Here is a 20192-nt window from a genome sequence, read left to right as displayed (position 1 = left end):
TAGGCTTTGACTAGAGGGTAGCTTCAGATTTGTCCTGGAGACTAAATTTTGTCACATTTTGTCATCTCACAGTAAAATTTCTTTTAATGTGTTGTGTATGTTCACTTGTTTTTTTAAAAATGGTTTGCCTGTTTTCTAAATAATAACCTCTAGATGGAAGGTACTCAGTAATCTCAGCGAGTATGGATCAGTTATTGAACTACCAGTGGTTCTACTTAACATATTACCAATTTGTGAAATTCTTTTGAAACTCATCACCCCCAACTGATATAGAATATGAAATCTCTTTTTAAAACCAAAGAATCAAGGGGGCGCCTGGGTGGCTCAGTTGGTTAAGCTCCGACTTCGGTTCAGGTCATGATCTTGTGGTTTGTGGGTTTGAGCCCCACGTCGGACTCTGTGCTGACAGCTCAGATTCAGATTCTGTGTCCTCCTCTCCCTCTCCTCCCCCTGCTCGTGCTCTGTCTCTCTCAAAAATAAATAAACATTAAAAAAAATTTTTTTAAACAAAGAATCAGGGCACCTGGGTGGCTCAGTGGGTTAACTGTCTGACTCTGGATTTTGGCTCAAGTTATGATCTCACAGTTCATGAGATTGAGCCCAGCATAAAATCAGGAGATTTAACTTGGACTCACGTATTAAAAGGAACATGCCACAAGCCTGATGTTGGCAAATGTTTAAATACTGAAGTGCTCTGGGCTCAGTCCCTCCGTGCACAAGGGGAAGACACAGTCCATTGCCCTGAACTGCCCACCGTGTGTTGGCTCAGCTGCATGTGGAGCCTCTTTTTTGGTAGTGCAGGGCCTACCAAATGGCACAGTGCTTTGCTACCTTACTTTTTTCTGACCTGGAGACTTCCTCTGTTTGCAGGTGAGCGGCCCTATCAATGCCCTTACTGTGAAAAAGGATTCAGTAAAAATGATGGACTGAAGATGCATATTCGTACCCATACCAGGGTAAGATTATATTTCAACTCATTAATATTTAGTATAAAAAACTATACTTGTTTTTATTTTTTTAATTTTTTTTAACATTGATTCATTTTTGAGAGACAGAGAGAGACAGAGTATGAATAGGGAAGGGGCAGAGAGAGAGGGAGACACAGAATCCGAAGCAGGCTCCAGGCTCTGAGCAGTCAGCATAGAGTCCGACGCGGGGCTCGAACTCATAAACTGCGAGATCATGACCTGAGCCGAAGTCTGACGCTCAACTAACAGAGCCACCCAGGCGCCCCCTATACTTGTTTTTAAAAAGGAAGATATTTAGTGATGCATGGGTGGCTCAGTCAGTTAAGCCTCCAACTTCAGCTCAGGTCATGATCTCACAGTTTGTGAGTTTGAGCCCCACATCGGGCTCTGTGCTGACAGCTCAGAGCCTGGAGCCTGCTTCAGATTCTCTGTCTCCCTCTTCCTCTGTCCTTCCCCCACTCTCTGTCTCTCTCTCTCCCAAAAAAATTTTTTTTAATTTAAAAAAGTTATTTAACTTTACATAAAAAAATAAAAGTGATGTATCTGAAATTATATGTTTATATTTATGATGGACATTTGGGGATACACTTTTTTTAAAAGAAAAAACAATGAAAGAAACAAAAGTCCAAACTCCAAAAGTTTCCCCATTCTTTGAGTTGTGAATGTGTTTAGGAGGAATAGGAGTTATAATTTGCAAAGTGCCAAATAAATAGATAGCAACATTTTAATACTAAAAAGTATAAAAGATGCTATCTTGCAGAGCATTTGCCAGTAACAAGAACATTCTTGAATTAGAGGCTTGTCTGTAAGTCTGTGACCACTAATTAATACATATGAGCAAGTACATTTGCAAGAAAGATGTTGAAAATAATGTGAGTTATTGGTAGGGGCTGAAAACTGGAAAGGACAACTCGCTGCTTCACAGGGTGTGCCTGGTGCTGCCTTCCAATCTTTTCCAAGGGTGCCCTGTGTTCTTTTGCTTGTCAACACCTCTCTCTGGACTGTTCATTCTGTTACATATGGCTCCCCAAACTCAAGCATCTAAGTCACCTGCCATATTAAAGACCATGAACAGCTCACCCTGTATCCAGCTACATTTCTTAGCTCACTATTCTGTTTAGGGCACAGATAGATACTTTCTATGAACTTTCCACTTGGAAATTTGATGTTTTAAATAGTTCTGGATTTTGCTGTACCTGTCTTGTCACTGCATTATTTCTTATGCTGTTCTTTTTTGGTCTGGCCTTTTAACAGTGCTTATGGTTTGTATATAAATGACATATTTTTCCAGCTTTTAAGGACATGCTTAATCCCCTAAGAGCAATTCTAATTTAGGCCTTTCCTGGATTTCACTTTTTACCTTAACTATAAAACAAAAACTTTAGAGAAAACACATAATAATAAAATCCTTTCCAGTATAATAATATTCTAGCCTTCCATTCCAGTTCTGTAGGCCATAAAAGATACCCTCTGAGGTCCTATTAAGAAAATAACTCTTCTTGTCTTTCTGGTGGAGGACACGGGCAGTTTCTCTACTCATTAAAGCAAATCCATAGCGGGTTTCTTGTTCTGGTTTATAACATCATATTTATATTATATGAATATTAGTAATTGGAGTACTTATGGAATATACAATTACTTCGTAAACAATAAAGGATGAGGCAAATATGACTGCTCATAATATGACTTAAATGTGCATAGTCAAAATGTTTTTTTTTTTACAATTAGTACTATTAAAGATATTTAAGTTGTTTTTAGTTCAGTTTAGGAAATTATCTTATATGTGTATAGTTTTTATAGTAGTGTTAATAATGTGTTTTAAAGATGCCGGTATACCAGCAAAGGAATCCTGGTCCCTCTCATCAAAACTGGTGACGTTAACCAATTCTGGGCATTATGGGAACATATTATATTATTCCACATGATGACCCACAATAAACACGATTATACCACAGAAGAGTCTGTTTAAGTCACAGCAGGAAAAAAAAAGTCTTTTGGGTTTTTCAAGAAAGTATGATATTTCCAATTCAACTAATCCATTTTTACTTTGTTTTAATATAAAGTTTATTAATGACACTAATAGAAATAATTATAATAAATACAAAGACCACCAATCACATGCCAGGTACTAGTCTGGGCCTTCACATTAATTCATTTAAGAAGCCTCATAACAATTTGTTTATTAAGAGCTCATAACAATTTGTTAGTAAATTTAAAAAAATTTTTAGGGCTTTTTAAGGTAGGTATTATTATGGTTCCTTTTTAAAAAATGAGAAACTGAGGCACAAGCAAGTAAGTATCAGAGCTGAGATGGGAACGCAAACAGATTGGCTACAGAGACCACCCCCTTACCTACTACACACATTTGCCTTTTATTTGCTTAACTATTTTCATTCTACTGACTAGTGTACTTTCCATATATTTTTAAACTAAACAAACTGCAGTAATGACCCCAAATTTAAAAGCCTCATGTTCATTTGAATATTTGAGCCTTGACTCTAGGATCCTGAAACTGCCTCAAGGTGTCCAGGTGCAGGTGGTACCTTCTAGCAGCTCTCAAGCACTAACTGCAGAAAAAGAAAACAAATCCGACCCTTTGATTAAGGGAACACCCGACAGTGCCTCAAACAGAAGCACCCAGGATTTTAGACAGTATTCCCTACTAACAGTAGAGTACCCCAAAGAACAGGCTAAATAGATACGAGCCTTTCAGGTTTTGCCTCAAACTCTTCTTTAAATTCTTTTTCATGCATTATTTGTGTTTTATAACAGGCAGCTTTAGTTTTGAAATTGTATTTCCTAAGCATTAAATAGATACAGATATCCTCTGCATATTAGCACAACTTTCCAAAAGCTAAGATTATCTGCTGAGGCAATCTAATTAATATCAAAAACCAAAAGATACTTTTAAAAACAGTTGTAGAGGAGCAAGCTGTGCAAGTCTTTATTTTCCCAGTCTTATTGGGGTTTTATAGGAACAAATGCAAAGATGATATCATTACATTTGGTCCATAACACATTTCAGTTTCAGTTTTGTACTCCCATTACGTTTGGTAGTCAGATAGCTCTAATTCCAGGCATTTTTGACTTATTTCAAAAGATAATTTTAATTCCGCTACAACAAAAACTATATTATTCAGCAGGCTACGTCTTTGAGAAGTTTTGGTGAGTCTGCACAAAATGCCATGCCATGCCTGCATCCTCAGATTTATATTCTGTGGTTACTGCATGGATGCCTTCGTGAAGGAACACAAAATCCTTTCACTCAAGTATTGTTTATATGGTCCAGTAAGGGCTACAAGTGTGGGAGACAGCTTTGCTACAATCCACATTTTACTAAAAGGCTAAACAGTCATTGGTCTCTTATGGAGAGGCCACAGCTTAAGTCCAAGACTTAATTTCCTTTTTTGATTTCTTTTCATCCATTTCCTCCAATATATTGTATATTCTCCTTATTTTTGGTTTTCAGCACTTACACTCTGTTGTGCTGGATGTATCCATCCTGCTTGTATCTATATTTGTTATTAATAGTTACATTTTGGAAAAATTATCAGCTATTTTTTATTATTATTATTTCTTTGGTCCCTTTCTTTCTTTCTTTTTCTTAAGGGATGTCAAGTATATATGTTAGATTGTTTGATGTTGTCCCATAGCTCTTGGTAGTTCTCTTCTGTTTTTGTTTTGCTAGGTTTGCTTTTTGCTTTTTGATCACAGATCACAGTGTTTTTCTTCTTGTCTTTGTGTTTCTATTTTCCGTTCAGATATTTTCAGTTCCACTGAATCTTTCCTCTGTTGTCCCCAGTCTGCCTATTGAAATAAAAGTTCATCTTTTATTTGTTTACTTTTTAATGTTTATTTCTTTTTGAGAGACAGAGAGAGACAGAGCATGAGCGGGAGAGGGGCAGAGAGAGGGAGACACAGAATCTTAAGCAGACTCCAGTCCCTGAGCTGTCAGCACAGAGCCCAGTGCAGGGCTCGAACCCACAAACCATGAGATCATGACCTGAGCCAAAGTCAGAAGCTTAACCGAGGTGCTCCAAAGGAGTTAATCTTTGATATCATGTTTTTCACTTCCAATATTTCCATTTGGCTTTTAAAAAGTCATTTCCATGTCTCTGTTAAAGTTGCCCATTTGTTTGTACATGTTGTCCACCTTTTCACTGGATTCTTAAAATATTAATTATAGTTATTTTAAATTATCTGATCAGTTCACCATCTGGACCATCTTTCAATCTTGCTGTGTTGCCTATTCTGTCTGTTGATAATGGGTTTAGGGGGGTTGCTTTTTGTGTGTCACACAAAATTTTGATTCAGTGCCTATTACTGTGTGTAAAAGAATAGTAAAGACCAATGTAAATATTATTTATACCTGGGAATAGGCACACCTCTTTTTCAGACAGATCATTAATGTGAGGGATTGAGGTAATCTAGTCAAGAGTTGAACTAATTTTGGGTCTCTTGTTGCTATAGTTACCATAGCTTTTAAGCTCCTCCCATGGTGGGCTGCTGTTTCCATGTTCTTAGTGGATGGTCTGGATGGTCAGGAGTTTTCTGCAGTAATTCTACTCTGCTGACAGACCCCGTATGCCTTTGCCACAGAAGAGGTCACCTTCTCTCCCTGTCTCTCCCTCTCTTCCTCTCCGCCTTTGCACCTCTACTGGTTGTAATCTGCTGGTGCTTGTTACTCAGCATGAGATGTGAGTGGGGCAGAGGACTCTTGCCTCTCTTCCTCTAGCTTTAGGATGAGGCAGGTGCTATGCACCTGAGCTTCTGAGATACAGCTTTCTCAGCATTCCTGCTCTTACCGAGTGGTGGGCAACTTCTGCTTCTGCCTTAGTTCAGGTCTAGAGCTGCAGTGACCTGGGCACTAGCTACATTGGCTATTTAAAATGTAATTGTAGGGACACCTGGGTGAATCAGTCAGTGGAGCATCCAACTCTTGATTTTGGCTCAGGTCATGATTCCAGGGTTCTGGGATCGAGCCCCATGTTGGGCTCTGCACTGAGTGTGGAGCCTGCTTAAGATTCTCTCTCTCCCTCTGCCCCTCCCCAACTGATGCTTGCTCACTCTCACTCTCTCTCTGTTTCTAAAATAAAAAATAAAATAAAATGTAATTGCAATTAATTGTAACTACAGTGAATTGTAGTTTAATTAAAATTAAAGGTGAGGGGCACCTGGGTGGCGCAGTCGGTTAAGCGTCCGACCTCAGCCAGGTCACGATCTCGCGGTCCGTGAGTTCGAGCCCCGCGTCAGGCTCTGGGCTGATGGCTCAGAGCCTGGAGCCTGTTTCCGATTCTGTGTCTCCCTCTCTCTCTCTGCCCCTCCCCCGTTCATGCTCTGTCTCTCTCTGTCCCAAAAATAAATAAAAAACGTTGGAAAAAAAAAATTAAAAAAAAAAAAATTAAAGGTGATTAATAGGACATGTGGCTTGTGGCTACTGTATTGAACAGCAGAGCTATAAAATAATTCTGTCACCGCAGAAAGTTATTTTTTACAGCACAGGTCTAGAAGGTCTGGTGGCTGAACTTGGCCTCGTGTCAGTGGAAAGTTTGGGGCATAAGTGAGGTTTCTGCTCCTCTTCCGACAGCAGCAGACCTCTTGTGCACCTCATTGCGGACCTTGGGCAAAAGCAAGTCCAAGAGTACCTCCCCTTTAAGTCAGTGCAGGGTGCAGGGTGTGGGCAAGGTTCCGTTCTTCCCCAGAGACAGAGCCCTTTCCTGAGACCAGGGTGTACCAGGGTTTCCTGCCTCAGCCCCAGCAGCAGATGGCTTTGCCTCCTGACAGAGATAAGATACAAAACATGGCAGAGAAGAGGCATTTGTTTCCGGCATCAGAAGGGACTGTGGCCATGGTGGTGTTGTGCTTATTCCCTGGTGGTGGCCCATCACCACCTTGTAATCATGCAAGGACCAGAACACAGATAAGTCCTGGCCTGCCCCTAATCTTTCTCATGAGCACATGGTGGAGCCAATGGAAAAGAAGCTGTGATTGGTGTGGACTTCTAAGGTACTTGGGTCCCCATGATTCTAATCTGAGCTATCCCCAGAACACACAATGGGCCTTTAAGAACGCTTTAACATTGTACTTGTTTTCTTCCTACTCACTTAGGTGACAGCTGTCACTTCCTCTGTGCTGAGGCAAAGGGGAAGCAGTTCTTATCTTCCACTTCTGTGGCATTTAGTTCACCTGCTTGTCTGGTGACCTAAGCTCACAAAATGTCCCATGACCTTGGGTTCAAAACAATGATGTAGATTATCCAGCTCTTTTTATTTTTCTTGTTAGGGTGGGAGTGATGTTCTTTGTGTTTTTTTCACATTTTAAAAGCAATAATTTATCATAGCTGTCTGGGTCTGTTGGGATAACTTCTTGTATGTAATATCTCTAGATTAATTATCTGCCTGGAAGCTGATAAAAGCAGAAAATCTTACACTCCCTGACTAGTTAACACCTCCATTTAGTTAGGGAAGCATCCCTATTTACAGGCTCATGTGGCATAGACCACTGTGTTAGGTTTGTACAAAGCAGTTCTGTTTCCCAGGCTATGGAGAGGTCAGTCTGCCTCGGGGCAAGGGCTTGGCAGGCCTCCCACAGGGCAGTGCATTGGGAGTCATTTCTCATCACTTGTCCAAGTATCTCTCCTTATCTCCCTTCTCTCCTACCGTTCCTGGACTTTTTCCTCTGCTTGGGTGTTGGAGGAGACCACCTCTTGTGGGGAGCAAGACTTCTTTTGTGTGGGTGTGGGAGGGATTCCTTAATTTGGCTTCAAACCAAGGCTTGTTGAAACAAGCTCAAAAGGAAGTATTCATTTTCCCAGGGGTTTTAGGCTTAGAGATGCTCTAGGCACACTGGCAGACCTCTCCCCTCCTTATCGCTATAGTCCTTTTTCTAAAAGGTCTTCTTGACCACCCTAAACTATATCTGAGGTAGATATCTTTATGTGTAATGTCTCAAGTGCAAGTTAGTACAGTACACTTAGGAACAAAAATCATCTGCAGTTATGGACCTTGGGTTTTTATTGTCTTAGACACATAGAGCCAAAACACTCACTGAGATAAGGCACATTCTCATAAATATCCATTTTGTCAACATTAGGTTCAAAAGGAATTATTTTTATAATTATTTACTACCGAAGGTTTCACATCTTACTTCATCATTTGTGATGTTCAACACGGAAAGCACCTGGACAAATTAGAAAGTTATTCCAGAAAGTCTGCTTTTTGAACACCACTTAGAAACCCAGTTAGCTTACATAACTTTCAAGATCACAGCTGTCTCTCTAGCCTTGTTTGTGGGAATAGCCAGATTAGTTCTTACAAATATGAAGATGCAAGTAATTGCCAGTGGTTAAAAGTAACAGCAAGTCTTTTATGTTGTTTATATTTTGTTAATTTTCTTCATGAATCTTCCTATCCCAGCTCCTCTGGTAGTTCAGGTTTTTTGGTGGGTTTAGCAAACTCATGCACTTTGCACTTTCTTTTGCCACCATGCCTTGAGACCCTGGGTCTCTAAGGCCAGACGGAGTGGGATGTCTCAGAGTCCCTGGGCATCAGGCACTGCTGAATTTATCTGGAGGCTTTGGGGATGGTATACCAATGTAGCAATTTGAAAACTATATAAAAATATCACCAGAGCACCCAGCTGGTGCATCACGTGGATGCAGTGTAAGCTTGATGTTGAAGGAAAAAGAAGAGTTAATTCATTACAGGTGAAGAGGAGGAGTGAGAAGTGGATACTAAGAGGAGGAAGAGGCAAGAAGAATTTCCCCAGCTACAGGAACATTGTATAGGATTTTTGTAGCCTTGGTTGAGAACAGAAAGGGGTCTTTTAAGGGCAAGAATCGGCTTGCAGTCCTCATGAACACATTATGAGGCATTCACAAAAAACCTAGAGACAGATGCAGAAGCAAATCTGCTGAATCAGGAAGGGGGTGGGTAAACTCATTCCAGGAAATGCCAGAGAGAGAGAGGGTGGTATTTCAGTTGAGCTTTGAGAATTATGCTAGGCAGATGTAACCGCAGGGGCAGAATGAGAGAGATAGTAGCTAAGGATCCCGTAAGGTGGCCTGTCTGCCATGACTAAGTCTGAGGATGCACGTTGAAGTCTGGCTGCAGTGGCAACAGGCCGGGACTGATTTGGTAGGAATCCTGGAAGCATGTTGTTTTGTGTGGTGTGTTTTATTTTGAGTAGGGGTGACATGATCAGCTCTCTATTGGAAAGGCTGCTCTGAAGATACACTCAAAGGTGAATGAAAGGAGGCAGTACTGGAGGCAGGGAGACCCAGTCAGGAGGCATGCTTGAGTCAGCTGTGCTAGACAGGGAGCTCACACTGGGTGGCCATTGGACTTGAAAGTAAGAACATAGGTGAAAGACACCTTTGAAATGGTATTGAAACGGTTTAGACACGTCCTACCTGTAGGTGATGAAGAATAGGGAGGAGTCCAGATGAACCTGGGATGCTTGGAAGGGGCACTTCAGAATATGGTGATGTTCCACATGGAGACAGGAAGAGTAGCTAGTAGATTTAGAGATTTAAAGTAGTTTGTTTGTTTGTTTGTTTATTTATTTATTTATCTATCTATTTATTTATTTATTTATTTTAGAGAGAGCGAGGCCATGTGAACAGGGGAGGGCCAAAGAGAGAGGGAGAGAGAGAATCCCAAGCAGGCTCTGCGCTGTCAACGAGGGGCCTGATGCCAGGCTCAAACTCACGCAACCATGAGATCATGACCTGAGCTGAAACCAAAAGTCAGATGTTTACCCAACTGAGCCACCCAGGCATCCCTAGAGTAGTTTTATATCTAGAAAAGAGAAAGATTAAAATTAAATTTAATAACATTTTAAAACTTTATTATGCCTTTAGAGAAAACATTGTAATTTGCTTTTATTTTTTATTTTTCGAAATCTCACCAGCTTTTGTGCCTATGGGGACTAAAGGGTATGGTTCATTGCCACTATTTGAAAACATCTTTAATTTGGTTTTGGAATTAGTAAATCTTTTATTGTTTCTACACATATTTCTTGGAATTTTATATGCCTTGCAAATTATTTAAGATAAATGGCTTTGAGACTATTATATTTTATTTGGCTCAGAAAATACACCTTCATGAAATTGAACATTCTTATTCTATCACAATAAGATAGATTTCCCTTTGTAAAAGGGAAAATCAGACCATTTGAAAAATAACTTCCCTTTCAGGGACTGACAGCAACATTTTCTCCCTTTCTTTTTCTCTTTTTCTTTTCTGTGAAAATTATTTTTGATGGTCATCAACCCGTTTGGCCGAGTGCCTCCTTTTTTAATCCTCTGTGCAACTACGCTCATGAGTTAGTCAGCATTCTTAAAATTATTAGCAAAGAAAGTTTTCAGTTCTCTGGTTAGGAATACTTTTCTGGCATATCAAATGATATGCCTAATTTTAAAATAGGACTTATGGTTCAGGCATTCTAGAACATGATGATTGGTTCCCTGAATTTCCTTAGGATTTGAGAGTAAGAGACAAAAACTTAAAACAAATTGGATTTCATACTTTTGACAAATGTATTGGATAGGTAAATTATCCTATAGGAAAATGGACAAAAGTATTTTGTGGAGTTAAATTCTCTTTCACTGTATTTAGGGTTATAAGGGTAGAGTTACATTGATGTGATGGATTGAACTGGTCCCAGGCATGAAGTGTGATTTTTCTGCAGAATTTTTTTAATAGTACTTACATTATCATTCAGTATTTCCATGCCTAACTTGATATTTTGGAACAAAACGAAGAAACCTAGAATCATTCATCTAAAATGTATTGTGTGTTAGTTAGAATATTGGTGTTGTAATGTTTTCAATATGGCTGCCATTAGTTTTTTCCCTTCTTGTATGCACATGCTGCTCTTTACATCCACAAGTAGAGTCTACCTTCCCTTCCTTTGAATCTGGCTTGGCTACAGTGACTTGCTTGACCAGTCAATAATAGAATACAGCAGAGGTAATATTCTAGAAGCTCAGAGGCTAGGTCATAAGAAACTTTGTAGCTTTTGTTTGTGTCTTTTGGACCCATGCTGGGAAGATCACACATCATTTGGAGATAGGCACTCCACACAACAGTCAACACGAACTGCCAGTCATGAGAGTAAGCCATTTTGGACACCTAGCCTATTTGAACCTTCACATGGCTGCACCCATCTCCTGCAATTACAGGAGAGACTGAGAGAGAGAACTGATGTCTCTGTTAACAGCCCACAAACCATATCAGTCCCCATTCAGTCCACAAACCCAGCCCACACAACTATGTCAGTACACATTGAATCCACAGGTCCAGTCCACAAATAACTACTTATTTTAGGTCACTAGGTTTGGAGATGGCTTATTACACAGTGGTAGGTAAATAGAACAAGTGGTAAATATTGTCCAATGCTGAATACATACGATTTTAATTTTATGATACACTTATGCATTTTAAAGTGGTTGACATTTCTGGACAAAGTACTAAAGTAAGCACTTACAGTATGTTCCTTAACAGAATTAGATATTGGATCGTGATATCATTAGCAGTGGAAGCTATATTTTGTAATTGGGAAAATATAATTAAAAAAAAATTTTAACGTTTATTCATTTTTGAAAGAGAGTGAGTAGGGGAGGGGCAGAGAGATAGGTAGACACAGAATCCAAAGCAGGCTCCAGAGATCATGATGAGATCAACCATGAGATCATGACCTGAGCTGAAGTCAGATGCTCAATCTACTGAGCCACCCAGGTGCCCCCTGGAAAATATGATTTTAAAAATATAGTTTAGGGACACCTGGGTGGCTCAGTAGAGGTTAAGTGACAGACTCTTGGTTTCAGCTCGGGTCATGATCTCAGAGTTTCGTGAATTAGAGCCCTGTGTCAGCCTCTGCACTGGGCATGGAGCCTGCTTGGGATTCTCTCCCTTCCTCTCTCTCTGCCCTTCCCCCACTTGCACTGTCTCTGTCTCTCTCAAAATAAATAAACTTTAAAAAATACATATGTTGAGAATGCAATCTGGTGCAGCCACTCTGGAAAACAGTATGGAAGTTCCTCAAAAAACTAAAAATAGAACTATGCTACGACCCAGCAATTGCACCACTAGGCATTTATCCAAGGGATACGGGTGTGCTGTTTCGAAGGGACACATGTACCCCCATGTTCATAGCAGCACTATCAACAATAGCCAAAGTATGGAAAGAGCCCAAATGTCCACTGATGGCTGAATGGATAAAGAAGAGGTGGTATATATATATATATGTATATATATGTGTATATATATATATATATATATATATATATATATATACACAATGGAATATTATTCGGCAATCATAAGGAATGAAATCTTGCCACTTGTAACTATATGGATGGAACTGGAGGGTATTATGCTAAGCGAAATTGGTCAGTCAGAGAAAGACGAGTATCATATGACTTCACTCATATGAGGACTTTAAGAGACAAAACAGATGAACATAAGGGAAGGGAAACAAAACTAATACAAAAACATGGAGGGGGACAAAACAGAAGAGACTCATAAATATGGAGAACAAACTGAGGGTTACAAGAGGGGTTGTGGGAGGGGGATGGCCTGAATGGGTAAGAGGCACTAAGGAATCTACTCCTGAAATCATTGTTGCACTATATGCTAATTGGAATGTAAATTTAAAAAAATTAAAAATAAAATTAAAAATATATAAAAATAAAGAAAGAAAGAAAGAAAGAAAGAAACAATACATATGTAGTTTAACAAATAGTACAGAAAATTGTTTATAAAGGCATTTGCTGTTCTAGGATTTGAGAGACCCAGAAATGTGTGAACTTTAAAGGCTCTCATGATACTTATATACAACTTAATTCACGAATTCAAAGTCTAATGGCACATCTGCTTATGTAATACTAAAAATTGTATAAATTGGCTAAATGAAGGGCTTTCTTTTAAATAGTAGTCTTTAGGGGTGCCTGGGTGGCTCAGTTGGTTAAGCGTCTGACTTTGGCTCAGGTCATGATCTCACGGTCCGTGAGTTCAAGCCCCGCGTTGGGCTCTGTGCTGACAGCTCAGAGCCTGGAGCCTGCTTCGGATTCTGTGTCTCCCTCTCTCTCTGACCCTCCCCCGTTCATGCTCTGTCTCTCTGTTCTCAAAAATAAAAATAAACATTAAAAAAATTTTAAATAGCAGGCTTTATAATTGGTGTGATATTGGGATGGCTGAAGTGAACAGGCTCATCACCATCATAACATTTTCTCTTCAGCAATTTTTAGAAAGTTAAATGACAACCAAAGAGTCTGAAACTGGGTTTTCTGGCAGTATTTAGATCAGGAATGCTACCTGTTTGGGGGCCTCTGGTGTGTAATTCTTGCCTTTGGGGATGGTGGTCTGGCAAACACAATTATGGGTGGTCTCTGCTCAAATGTAATGACCATGAAAAGACAGGTTAGTTGGGATGTTCCTTGGTTAGGACTTTCCTCCTGATTAGGACACTTTCTGATTGAAGCTGTTTGAAATACACAAACCTCTCTTTTTGAATTGAACAAACTTACTGTTACAATTTGTTTATATCTTTCTCTTATTTAGACCTTGACTTCCATGTGGACAGAAATATTACAGCTCCTTTTTCTCAGCATCTGTGTGCCTGGCTCCTAGTGGTTATCAGACCACTGATTTGAATGAATGAAGTAAAATTATATCAGAAGTGAACTATTTCAAATTTACCAACAAATATATAGCTAGATAAGGCATATGAATTCATTCATTCTTCATTTCTTCAAACAAACATTTGTTTAAGGAGTACAGTGTGCTACAAACTGAGAATACAGCAATAAACAGATCAGACATTATCCTCACCCTCAGTGAGTTTGGAGTCTGGTTATGATAATAAGTGTAATTCTTGCTTAATCAACAATTCCTTCTCATACTCAAAAGGTATGAGAAGACCAGAGCATGTGTATTTAGCAGATATCTGTCATGTGCCCACTATGTGCCAGAAACCATAGTGTTACAGGCCCTGCCTCGTGTCCATTAGGAAAGGTGAACAATAAGGACGTTATTTTAAGTCATAAAAAATAACAAGGGCGCAAAGTGATGGAGTGGGGAAGTGCTGGATCCCAAGCCAAGTCCTGAAGTGCCTTTGTCATGACCCTCTCCTGTGTCACAGTGGTACTTCTTTGTAATGTCGGTGTCTCCTGTTAACGTCTGCATGTCTGTGTTTCCCTAGGTTACAGTGAATGGGAGGCAGTTCTTTCTCTCTAGGCAACAATAGGTGATTATCCCCCTGTTGCTCTGTGCTTAATGCACCATGTTGACATATACCTCACTGCCCTCTTGGGCCTTTCTTATCCGTCTCTAAAGACTTTGTTCTCAGAGGGAAGAAAGAGGGAAGCTAGAAGTCTGTGGTCCTCTGATGGAGCCATACTGCTCTGTTTAGCTGTCCTGACAGATGAAGTTCAGGTGGGCCATGCACCTTGGGCTACAGCATAGACCACGTAAAATTCTTCAAGCTTCAGCCTTATCTCCCGCTGCTTGTTGCTCATTTGAGACAGCATTGGGATGGAGATGAATGAGAACAATTATGCTCTCATTTAATGTTATTAGGGAAAGCATTAAAACACATCTCATTTGTAGAAAAGGTTGTAGATTATTTGTAAAGTTTAGTACTTTGTTAATAATGGGAAATCAATTTACACAGATGTAACACTATACCAAGGAATTGAGGTTGTGACCATGGATGTAAACGTTGTCGCTCTTAGATTCCAGGATATAGGAGAACTTATTTCTTCTGCAAATGTTTTTTTTTTATGCATACCTTGTGCCAGAGTTGTGCTAGGTACTAGGGATACATGGTTGAATCTCTAGTACAAGGTGCCTGGGAGTTTCAGGTAATTTTATGTGGTGGCTCCTGGAGCATACAGAGGGTATAATAATAAATAATAATGATAGAAAGAAGGCTTACAGAGTAAATAGAGGACAGATGATGCGGGCAGTTGAGACGCCCTCAACATTGAAAGGTCAGTAGTCTCAGAATTTTGGCTTTGTCAGATACTGCTAAATACTTTGTTTCTAGCTGCTTAGTGGCCAGAACCAGCCCCACTCTAATTATCAAATTACTTTGTTCTTAAATCTTAGAGATTTCTTTGTTCTCTGATTCAGTGATACCTCAGACTCAACTGAGCTTGCCGATAAGTTTTGATTATTCTGTCCTGGGAGCTTTGGGTAGGGATAAGGTAACGTTTCAAGAAAATACTCCTAGGCTCACCATCCCTGGAGAAACACTAAATCCTTTCCTAGAGCCTTTTTCCTGGTATCCATTTGGTCTCCCTTCTTTTTCCCACTGCACTACAGCAAGGAATAAGGTATCTGTGCCTAAAATCAAAAGGCCATATTTCCCATCCTCCTTCCAGACCTGACAGGAGAGCTCTTTTCAGCATTTAAATGAGCAACTCTTTCCTGCCCCAATAGGGTACATGAGACAGATATCATGCACGTTACTTTTTTGTTATCTGTCACGTAACCTTCAGTCGGACTATTCCCACAGCTGGGATATTTTAACTGAGGTATTGGAGAAGGTTTGAGCTTATGAGTAATGTAAAATTCAGACAGGTTTTCATTTGAAGGGATTACTTATGAAGTATTTGGTTAACTGATTGATATTACTGTTATCCTGAAGGATGGGAATAAAATCGGATCCCTGTGTCCTAAGTTGCGAATACTGGGGATGACATATGGGTTTTCTTGATCATCTCACATAAAGCCCTCAACATTAAAAACAAAAGAATTTATCATAGAGGTTTCTGTGACAGTTTCTATTTAACTTTGCTTAATAACGACTTTAAATATTTGTTGCATATATAGAGAACTCCTGATTAAAGAAACTTTCTTTGACCAATGTGGTGTGTTTCTAATTGCAACTTTTTAAGACTTAGGAAAGCATGTGTTTAGTTTCAGTTGGCCAGCTAACTTTTGCTGAGTTAGCGTCTGTCTTATGTGCTGTGTATTCAAGGAAGAGGTAAGGAAAAGTTCTAGTCTTTAAAGATTCTGGATGGAGCATCTGGAGGAGATAATCAGAGCATGGCAGGGACCATGATAGAAGTATCCCAAGGGTGCTGTAAACCCACATAGGAGGGGCACCTGCCTCACTATAGGAGAAGAGTGCAGGCAGAGAAGGTGTCAGGAAAAACATGGGAGTTTAGTCTGAGGGAGTAGAAAGCTCATTCATGAAGTCTCCATGGAATGAAGAGAAAATGGCTGAGTAGCAGAACATCCTCTAAAAGAAAACTGAGGAAGAGCAGTCAAAGAAGCTGAAGGAGAACCCGGAGAAAAGAGGTGGCATCAAAGCCAAAGGAGAGGAATTTGTAGTATTACGTAGAAAAACCATATGTGCAGTCTTCCTCGGAATTGTGTGATCTCCACAAGCATATTACAGGTTCTGAAAAGTCCAGCAGTAAAGACATCTCTTATAGTTTGTTTGACCTAGCGTTTGCCATGGTAATTTGAGCAGGGTTAGTGAGCGAGTGAGTGAGTGAGTGAGTGAATGAGTGGAGACGTGTGTGTATATGTTCTACTACATCTCCCTGGGACTAGCATTCTACAAAACAATTTAAGAAACACTGGTCTTGGGGCACCTGAGTGGCTCAGTCAGTTAGGCGTCCAACTTTGACTAAGGTCATGATCTCACAGTTCATTAGTTCGAGTCCCGTGTGGGGGCTCTGTGCTGACAGCTCAGAGCCTAGAGCCTGCTTCAGATTCTGTGTTTTCCTCTCTCTCTGCCTCCCTCCTGCTCGCACTCTGTCTCTCAAAAATAAATAAACGTTAATTTTTTTTAAAAAGAAACACTGGTATACTCTATCCCATGTATGGCTGCCACAGTGATACTTATGACTCAGATTTTATCATGTGTCTCAGTCACTAAAGAAAACAAAATAAACAGAAGCAACCCCAGGGTGGCTCTCACTGACGCCCAGATAGTGTAGCCAGAGGTGCCCTGTGTCCTACTGGTCATACCACTTGCCACTCCCCCGTCCAGCCCTTCTCTTCTCCAGAACACAGATACATCCTGGGCTTTGGCCAGTCTGGACCATGGGTCTTTCTCCCAAATTCACTGTGTTTTCATGCATCTGCTTCTGTGTTTCTTGATGGTACAAATAAAATAATCCTTGTGTTCTGGCCTCTTTTATCTTCTCCCCACTGTAACTTTTCCCTGTGGAGATCTTAGGTCTTCTTAAAGCTCCTGGTCAGGTGTCATTTTCTGTTTTTTGTGTTTTTTTTTAAATGTTTATTTATTTTTGAGAGAGAGAGAAAGAGGGGAGGGGGGCAGAGAGAGAGGGAGACAGAATCTGAAGCCAGCTCCAGGCTCCAAGCTGTCAGCACAGAGCCCAATGGAGGGCTGGAACTCATGAACCCCAAGATCATGACCTGAGCTGAAGTTGGACTGAAGTCGGACGCTTCACTGACTGAACCATCTAAGCGTCCCAGGCATCACTTTCTATCCAGGCTTCTCAGCCACTTTTGCCACGGACATATTTTACTGATGACATTATTTATACTATATTCATTCATTCTTTTCAGTTGTATATTACAGTTTTCCTTTTCTCTGTTCTTTTCCTTAGAGCTTATTTCATTTGTTCATTCAATCATTCAGCAATATAATTTTATGTCTTATAATGTCATACATAAGCCTACTGGTATTTATATATCTTTTCTGTAAAAATGGACTTCCTAAATAGATCTTCATTGATGTTGAAAGGACACAATTTCTAAGACTTGTTCTCAGCCATCAGGAGTTTTCTGCATACCCAGAGGGGAGACAGACAACTTACATTAATAAAATGCATACTTTTTCAGAGAGAGGATCAGTTTGTGACAGGAACATTGGAACGTGGAAAATATAGCAGCTAACTTTACCTGAGGGAGACCAGGTAGAGTTCACTGAAGAAGTTTGAATTGGGTCAGAAAGCATAGGTATGAGCTTTCTAGGGAAAAGAGCAGAATTGGGGGCAGGGCATGCCAAATCAACTGAGCACTGTGTGCCAAGTTATGAAGTTGTGCTTTGTGAGTTGGCAAGAAGCTTTGTGAGTTGGGTAGAGCCCGCAGTGTGTGTTGGAGAGAACTGCAGCATAAGGTGGGGGACGAGGCAAGTTCCACAAGACCACATGGAGATTTCTGTGCTGGGACAAGAAGATATGATTGATTGATGCTGTGGGTAGTAATGAGTCAACACAGACTTTTGTTTCCCAGCGAGGGAATGAAGGAAGAAGATAAGCAAGGATCCTAGGTGCTTTCTGCTTAGAAATGCAAAGATATAAAGACAAGTGTTCATTCCAAGCAATTCTATACCCTAAACTAACATTTTTTACATCTTTTATATCTTTTTTTTATATTACAAAAACTGTCTTTCGGGTTAAGACTAACGAAATTATACGTCAATTGCTAAGGCTGTAGCTATTACTATTACTTCTGTGAGGACAAAATTTAGGACACAACTGTCTCTTCATTTCCCATGGTATCCTCAGTGGAAACTTGATGTACTGTCTTGGGGTTGCTCTATCCAGTTGAACCCGTTCCTGTAAGAGATGGGGCAGAGTGGTGTCAGAACCTGAACGTGCTGTATCCACAAAGAGTCTATATGTTCAGCAGTTTGCAGATTTAGCTAAAATAAAACTCTATAAATATTTAGCATTTAAGCTAAATGATGATTGCTGCTTCGCTACCACTGTATTATCTTTAGACCTTAATAATATACTTCGGGATTTAAAGAAAAGTACATGCTGTGTGAAATGTATAAAGAGAATTTTTCTTTGTTTTTAAGATAGGCAATATACAATTAATTTTTAAAAGAAATGGGATCATTATTCTTAGAAAAGTAATAACATTTTTCCATACTATTTGCTCTCTGAAACAGGATTTTATATTCATCTTGCATTCTATTCAGGGACTTTAATTACTAAAGTATCATAGGAATCTTGAAATAAAGGACTATCTATTTATATGAAGGTTCCATTAATGGATTTCAAGAACAATGCTATATTGAGGCTCATACATAATTCCCTTTCTTCATAAAATCACCCCAATTATATTTTAATAATTTGTGTGTCTTTTTCAATTTTGAATTACATTATTTATGTGCTTATTTTGATAATACATGGAAGAAAGCAGGTGAATATAATATATAAAATACCCTTATTGAATTATTATTATGATCAGCCAAGCATTATGATAAGCAAAATCTTATGACATTGGGGTAAAATCTCATGTTACAAATGAGAGAAGTAAGGTTTAGAGAGGTTAAGTAGCTTCTCCAGTCATACGACTAGTGGGCAGCACAGAGATTGGAAATTTGATGTCTTTATCACTAAGTCTTTATTCTTTATTATGACTATATAGTCATCGAGATGTTTTAAACGTTTACCTTCCATATTATATGAACCAGTCTTTTGCAAATACTCTAAGAAAACTGGTGCTGATTTTTTATTCAGTTCAAAAACAACTTGTTGCTGCTATAGTACCTTTTAAATCCACTGCACTCCCCCGTCCCCCATTTCAGGGTCTCCAGGATTCATGCTATAAAGTGTCTTGCTGGAGAATGTCCCAAGATGGCTGTCACAAAGACACTCCTCATCAAAAATTATTCAACAGTACCAGTATGACCTCTATAGGCATTTTCCCTTCACTTGCACTTTTTAAGCTATTTTTGGTAAAATATTATTAATATTTTGAAGACCATCAAGGAGGGCTATTTCATGTCCCTTGTAATCCATTTTAATAAGTGCAATTCCAATGTGGTGAGATTTAGTCCTCATACTTTATGTAAATTCCTCATTTGCAGTTTCTCTGCATCATTGGAAATTAAAACAGCATTTTCAATGTAAGAGCCTTTCAAATCTTTGAAGATCTATTTTAGGTATAATATTTTTCCAGAAAGATACATCTAGGCCAGTAATGACTCCTAGTAGGCCACACAGAAAGTTGATATCAAGCCCAGTAGTCAGATTGAGTGAATAATGGTTTTGAGGGACCTATTGGGCCTCTTAGCCATACTGCCTTCATCTTAAGGAGGTCATGAATGTTTTTTAAATGCTTTGATTTCAGTAACTCTAGATATTAGAGTGAAATGTATTCTTAAATTCATGAAGGAAGCAAAGGGCCTATAGGATCAAGGTCATTTATTTTGGTTTCAGTTTAAATTATAGTTATGGATATACCTTTTTTTCCTCCATAAAAGAGGCTTTATTCTTTGGTTTCT

The 20192-nt window shown here is 39.4% G+C and overlaps 1 protein-coding gene across 1 annotated transcript in view; it reads left to right on the top strand.

Moving 5' to 3' along the window:
* PRDM5 (PR/SET domain 5) overlaps nt 1-20192 on the top strand; it is a 114022-nt gene that overhangs the window by 63966 nt on the left and 29864 nt on the right. Inside the window, exon 12 of the mRNA XM_049630048.1 lies at nt 871-956. Coding sequence (XP_049486005.1) covers nt 871-956 — 86 coding nt within the window. The remainder of the gene's footprint in view (nt 1-870; nt 957-20192) is intronic.

Source organism: Panthera uncia, chromosome B1 (genome assembly GCF_023721935.1).
Source record: "Panthera uncia isolate 11264 chromosome B1, Puncia_PCG_1.0, whole genome shotgun sequence".
Classification (NCBI taxonomy): Eukaryota; Metazoa; Chordata; class Mammalia; order Carnivora; family Felidae; genus Panthera; species Panthera uncia.
Note: the sequence above shows the minus strand (reverse complement) of the source record. Positions and strands in the feature narration are given on the sequence as shown.